The following is a 7,101-nucleotide window of genomic DNA, read 5'->3' as shown; positions in this document are numbered from 1 at the left end:
AGTATATTGTCGCGTTCGATTCGTGAATTTTCGTACACGAAGGGCAAATAATGAGCGTGCGTAGCCTTGCGAATATCGTTTGCAACGCAAGGTCGCGCGATTGCCTCGTTATCTATCTGCAAAAAGCGTCAGGTGTTCGACGTCTGGCAAACAGTTTATTGTTCCTTTATTACGTACGCGTGTTTGGGTCACCGCGTCGCGTCCCTGCATCTCTGTAAGTTCGTTAGCGTTCGAACCGTTACTCTAAGCAACTTGCTTAGTTTCCAACCAACAATAGTTTAGAACGTTCGTTTTGTCAAATTGAACGAATTGTATATTCGCGCGAAACCTTCCTTCCATTCCTTATACTTAACCTAACCTCAACCTAACCCCAATCGCTGTCACAGAGTTCGTATCACCGTTTTGTTCTTCTATCTTTTTTCCTTTTTATTCGCTTAAGGTTGTAATGCTTTGTTAACTTAAAAGAAAAAAGAATTCTTTCCACGGAATCAGATTCGTAAATTTGTCGACATGATATTAGTGGCAGGACGTAGCGTATTGCGAACCCTTAAATTATATTTTATACTCGTTGCCACGGGTAACGGGGTTTGAAGAACAAATGTTTATGGAAATTCATATTTTTCTAAACGCAAGTGAAAATGTAGAACCTAAGCATAAATTCGTCTGGCGCATGAAATTTTGTAACGAGTGCTACGCTTTCGATGTTTCATACATTTTTGCATATTACGTACCTTTAAATTTCCCACAGCTGCATTAACATTCGCGGTCTATGTTATTATGTAAGACAGCTAGCAGCAGAAATAGTTGCACGTATTTCTATATATAAAACAGGTGTGAAACGCGGCTCGTAATACGTTTCACAGTGCCACTTCCTCTTTCGCGCGTTTGTGTACAGCAGGCGAGCGAGTTTTGGGACGCTGGTGTCGCGTCGTCGCGTCGTTCGACGACTTCGCGGCCGAGAGGAAGGAGGATCCTTCTTCTCGGCTTTTCACCGATTCCTTGTAGAAAGTTTGTCGATGGGAGGCGCGCCAGCCTTGAAAATCGCTGCTGCCATCGTCCGGGTGATCGACTCGATGCCAAAAAAGGTGTCACGGACGTGATATGTGGCGAATTTAGAATTTCAAAGGCGCTAACATTTTACGTAATATTTTAGGAAAAAGCAAAGCTTGTAAAAATGTATTCCTTTTCCTCTGCCTTTTTTAGCTATCCTGTTTCATAAAACTGAACAACTTTAATCGCTTTCGTAGATCTTACGACCACATTTTCACAGATTCGTGGAATTTTTCACTTCGACGAAACTCTTTTTATCTTTCGTTTTGCTCGGTAGAGTTTCGTTTTGTTCAGACTGAACCGAGTATTGCGCGAGCTTTGCTCAGGATGATAATTGTCAAATATAATATTTTCCAAAAGGACGTAAACAATTTTATGAAATTCGCAGTTCTCGGAGCTTCGTTTCCGTAGATTTTCTTTTACATTTTCCAAGTTTCCCGTGACGTGATGTAGAAACGTTAAACGATTATCCTCATGCACCTCCTCTGACAAAGAACGTTCTCCAGCAGAAATAGGTTAATCGCTCGGGGCACAAAGGTACGCTCTTCGCGAGAAATTACAGGTCTGACAGAAATCTGATATGTAACGTATGTCAATAGACTCAACCGTTCTTTCCCCATCTTCCAAAGAAACCGAGATAAAAAGCGAACCACAACTGTGGACTTTCTGTAATGAAATAGAACGTTCATTTCCTCTTTTCCGATTATAAATCAAACTGCAGAAAACAAAGGTATAAAGTTGAATAGAAAGAAACGATAGAATAATATCCATTGCGGGACAGCCAATTACCCAATACGAAAAAGAAATTAAAGCAGAAAGTTTTTATAATTATTCAGTCGGTCTACGACTTCTTACTTTTCCGTTTGTTAAAACGTTTATTACGTACTTACGTTTGTTAAAACGTACGTGGTTCGTAGGTTGAAAAACACATTTTTTTCAATTTTATTATTGTTTAATTTGTACTTTACAATTTAACTCAATTCGCTCAATTTTGCTAGCCTTTATTGCTAAATAATAAAAAGTAGATGGCTACCTCCTACAGCGGGATGCCATCTTCCAGTTTGACTATTGTATTTCTCAAAATCATATTGAGAAAAAGTTACATCAGATGGTACATACTTCTGTGAGAAAAACATCTTTCAAAGTACTGCAATTATTATTGAAACCTCTTAGAAGATTCTCCAGGAAAAAGTAAAAATTTGCTTCTTCAAGAATGAAATTTCACCCAGGCTACCTATCGACGATCAACTTTGTGATGTCTTTTTGTTCTGCTACTTTAAGAACACCCACGAGTTTACAACCTCGCCTGACATTTCCACCGAATAGCGAAAATATCAGCTAAATTCTCATAGAAAGAAGATTAAAAAGAAAATATCCCACTGACCTTACTAAACAAATAAAATAGTCAAATTCGAAGATGGTGTCCCGCTGGGGTTAGCCATCCACTTTTCTTTATTTAGCAATTAACCTAGAAAAAGTTAGCAAATTGTAAAATACAAATTAAATAATAAAAAAAGAAACACTCGTCTGGTTTTCCAAAATAGAATGATCCTACTCGTCAACAGCCAACAATCATAAACTATGCTTCTCCACCGACCTCTCTTTCAGCAAATACAAACAAATCTGGCCGTTGGACGCATCACGAACAGCTAAACGGTCGAAGATCGATGAGTCATCGATGGCCAACGCGATATCCGTCTTAATTCATCAGGCTCAGACTTTCTCGTGTCGAATTGCAACAGCGCCTTAGTATCTTGGAAGATTGTTCCGCAAGTCGCAGGATCGATAGTCAGGTTCTTCCCTAGAGAAAAGTTCGGTGCCGCGGCTTTATTAGAAACCGTCACGGCAACAAAATATCACGAGCGAGGCATCTACGTATCGGCGACAAGCGGAAATTTATCGACAATTTTTCTCGGCCAGAAGTATCGACCCTCGTTTCCATCCAACCAGCAACGTTGTTCCGCGCGCGCCTCATCCCCTCCCTGCCATACCTGCCATACCCCCCATTCTCCTCTTTCCCCCACCACTCTCCATCCCTACTTCTTCGCGCTCTTTCGCCCTAGCTTCCCATTGCTCCTCGAAAGACGATTTATTCCTGCCACCTCCCACTCCTCGTCCAACAATCCGAACGCTCGAGATCACGTGGATCGGTCGCCGGAATAATTAGAGCCGTTTCGAAGCGCTTAATTAGCCTGGAAAAGCAGAAGGCGCGTTTTAAAGAATGGCCTTGTGGCAGGGGCAGGGGGAAGTAGGCCGTGGAAAAAAAGGCCGGCCTCTTGTCGACAGTAGTCGGAAAAATTGACGCAAGTTCACGGTCGTGTCCCGACTTCCCGTCAAACTGGGTTTTCCTCTTTTTTCCTCTCGCAACTCCCCGGTTTGTTTCAATCCATGCACCAAATACTTGCACTTTATAGAAATTTCTGACGCGTGCACATAAGGTCTTCATCAATTGCTTATGTACGTTAACTGTTCGTAAAGAACAGGACACTTACAGAAGATGGGGTAAAGCTAAAAAATTATTAAGAGGCTTGAGAATTATGATCAGAACGTTAAAGAATTAGCTGGCTTGTAACGGTAGACGATACATTCAATTTTATAATGGCGATCTGATCGATGGCACGAGCGAAGAATTTCGTGCTTTCATCATAGGATTTATTTCTTCAGAAATATTAGAAATTAGGGTTTCCAATGATTTTTATCCTAAATCATAAGTTTATTGATAGGTGCGTCTATTTACAGTGGATTAAACAGGAAACGATGGTCGTTTAACATGAACTGAATACAGTAGTGTTGTATAATTAAGACAACTAAATGGATAATTCACAACTCACAATTAATAGTTTACAACTCATAACAACTTGGCAAGTCCACTCTCCACTCCTCGCAACTCCACTCTTAGTTAATGACTGCCTGGTAATCCGTCTTCCTCCCTCAAGCATCCCCTTGTCTTTTCTCACAGCCCCACCACGTACGTGTTCCGTGACCGTCCACGCGATAATGGTCATGTCACAGAGCCATAAATTAGCAATAAAAAATCAAGAATATCTAACGAACATCCTCAGCCCATCGAAACAACAACATAGGGAATGCTGCAGTGTGAGAAAACAGTAACAGCATGGCCGCCTGTGACCTTTCGGCCCCGGCAACGCCCCCTCCATAAGAGCCAAACCCATAGTGCATAAACCTTCCCAAAATCAGCTCTCCAGACACTCTGTTCTAACATTCTTAACTGTCACTCTATTGGATTCACGTGACAAACACTGTCAGTACATCTAAAGTCTGAGTTTTGTCTTACCTTGCTCGTGAAACGTTTCAATTTACGCGAACCCATTCGAACGACCAGTGATTCTCTTAATTGCATCACTTCCCGTGTCTTCAACGTGACAGTCACGTAGACCTTCTTCCTAGTAACTATTCGACTGAAGGACCAACGACACATTGATGGACCACTCGGCCCATTGAAGTTTCCACACCCTTTTGGGGTTAGGTTGAGCTTAGGTTGAGGTTAGGTCTATGCTGTCTGCACTTAGACCTTCTCGCAACATTATTTATGGTTCAGCTGATATTCCTTAGGCAATCTGTCCACGATACTACATCAAATTAGGTGTTACATCCACTACTAAGAAGTTAATCTTTAGAATCTGATCTGTATTCGCTTGCAATTCAGCAATTGATCGTCGACCGTTCAGCATTCAAGAGGATTTGTCTCTGATTCCAAACATTGGATGATATAGGATTTCATCTCATATTCTAATATTTACACCATTTTCCCTCGTGCAATCAGTCTTCCACCGCTTGACACCTATTTACAGTAGCTTGCTACACAATAAGCCTGCAACAGTGCTTATCGCTTGCTATCCAGATTATTCAGCCGTACGCTCCCTGTTCATATTCTCATGCAACTTCTGAGTCAGCCGTGGATGGCAGAAAAATCAAACGATTCTTAACAATTCGTGAACTGCAGCGTGGAAAAGAATTTCATTGGAAAACAAGCGATAACGTATGGTAGCGTGGAAGAAACGATGCCTGGTGGCAAGATGCGCGGAAGTGGGACGAAATCGTAACGTTGATAAGGTATTGGATGCGTAAATAAGGTTGAAAGTCAGATTTTCGCGAGAAGCGTGTCCCTTCTCGTCAGATAATCGTGTCAGAGGTCGTGGCCTGTATCTAATCGAGGCTCTGCGAACGCTATGCACCGAACAATGTATACGAGAGCTGAGAACGGATGGTCAGTCACGATCCAACCGTTAATAACTTAACCTGGTGCGTGAAAACTCGATCTGAAAATGCTGAAATCGTATCTGTCCGTTCTATCGATCGTTTTACTATTTTCCACGATCGTTCGATCGGAGGAACAACCGACCTGCAGGCAGATAAAAGGGTATAAGGTGTGCGACAAAAAGGGAACCCTGATGGACGTCAGCCAACAAGAATTCGAGGAAACGTTACAGATTCACGACTTGAACCTGTTAGCTATTCGAGAAGACACCTTCAAAAATCTGACGACCACGAAGCTGAGCTTCGGTCTGGGTAACAAAATCTCCGTGGTGAAAAAGAAGTCGTTCAAAGGATTGGAAAAACTGGAACGGCTGGACCTAGACAGCAACGTTATACCTCTGTCACCGAATCTATTCTCAGAGCTGAAGCAATTGCATTCGCTATCTCTGATCTTCAATAAGATCAGCGAGATACCCAAAGACACTTTCGCTGACCTGTCCAACTTGATGTGGCTGTACTTGGGACACAACGACATCGAATCGGTGAACAAGGACTCGTTCTCAGGATTATCTTCGTCGCTGACGTTCCTCTGGTTAAACGACAATAAAATCACCAGCATAGACACTGGAGCGTTCAGCCAGATGCCAGAATTGACCCGCCTTCACTTGGAGAACAATAAACTAACCTCAATTCAGCCAGGAGTGCTACGGGGATTGCACAAGTTGGACGGCCTCTTTCTCGAAGAGAATGAATTGACAAGCGTGTCCAAGAACGATTTCAAAGGACTGATTGGTTTAAGGATTTTGAACCTGGATCACAATCAGATAGCAAGTATCGAGTCAGGAGCATTCTCAGATCTCAGTCAGTTGGAACAATTGAACCTGAGGAAGAACCAGCTGACCCGAGTTGACTCCGGAGTGTTCAATGGACTGTCCAACTTGAAAAGGTTGGATCTCTCTGATAACAAGATCGCTGTAGTGCAATCTGGTGCATTTGCAGGCCTTTCAGCGCTGAAAACCTTAATCCTGGCGAACAATAAATTAACTGACGTAGACAGAAAGGACTTTGGACTGACCAGTTTGACTATTCTGTATACGTAAGGCGGGGCTATTCTCTGCTATGCGGAGTGTTGTACGCAGTTTGCAGAATGTAGAGATCGGTGTAATAAAGAAGTGTGACGTTGTACATGTTAAATCAATGACCAACTTGTCTTTGTCCTGGCTTTATTTCATCAATTCTTACTGTTATAGTAAAATACCAATACCATTATATTGTATTGTGTTGACTTTCTGATAGGGTCCTAGGCCTGACAACTTCTCAGACAGCTGAAAGAAAAATTCAAGTCTAAATTGATTTAGTTTGCAATTAAATTATATTTGTAAAACAACCTAATGAGGGATTGCTGAAAATATTAGGTTGGAAACTAAGTGGTTGCGGATTTTGTCATTAGGTGGTATTGACAAAATCCGCAATCACTTAGTTGCCAAGCAGTAAGAAGCAAAATTTTCTCACTGTCAGAAAAGAATTAAATTAAGCTTAATTCAGGATATTGTTTGCAGAATTATTCTAAATTCTTACTATTATTTTAAATTCAATGGTGTATTTTTAAAACCTATCAAATAACGTATAGTATTGACAGCGAAACTATGTAAATGCTTATAACATCTGAAACGTCTTAAGACCTGACAAGAACAAAGTTAAATGCGATTGCCGATTTTTTTCAGTTATCTAATCCAGATTCATTTCAGTTCAAAGAAATCTTATTTTTATTTGCTCGGTTTTTAAGTGGAATTCGTGTTATGTGGTGTCAGATGTACGCGATTCTCGTTAATC

The 7,101-nt window shown here is 41.3% G+C and overlaps 1 protein-coding gene across 1 annotated transcript; it reads left to right on the top strand.

Moving 5' to 3' along the window:
- The first annotated feature begins 3,439 nt into the window (after positions 1-3,439).
- Positions 3,440-6,462, top strand: LOC126926429 (insulin-like growth factor-binding protein complex acid labile subunit). Its single transcript, XM_050742739.1, has one exon. The coding sequence runs from the start codon at positions 5,337-5,339 to the stop codon at positions 6,366-6,368; it is 1,032 nt and encodes a 343-aa protein (XP_050598696.1). The 5' UTR covers positions 3,440-5,336; the 3' UTR covers positions 6,369-6,462.
- Positions 6,463-7,101: the final 639 nt, after the last annotated feature.

This window comes from Bombus affinis, chromosome 18 (assembly GCF_024516045.1).
Source record: "Bombus affinis isolate iyBomAffi1 chromosome 18, iyBomAffi1.2, whole genome shotgun sequence".
NCBI lineage: Eukaryota > Metazoa > Arthropoda > Insecta > Hymenoptera > Apidae > Bombus > Bombus affinis.
The sequence above is the reverse complement of the archived record's forward strand: the minus strand, read 5'-3'. Positions and strand labels throughout refer to the sequence as shown.

Bases quoted from the DNA above. Each gene is read 5' to 3' on its own strand.
- LOC126926429 (XM_050742739.1), top strand. From the start codon at position 5,337: ATGCTGAAATCGTATCTGTCCGTTCTATCGATCGTTTTACTATTTTCC.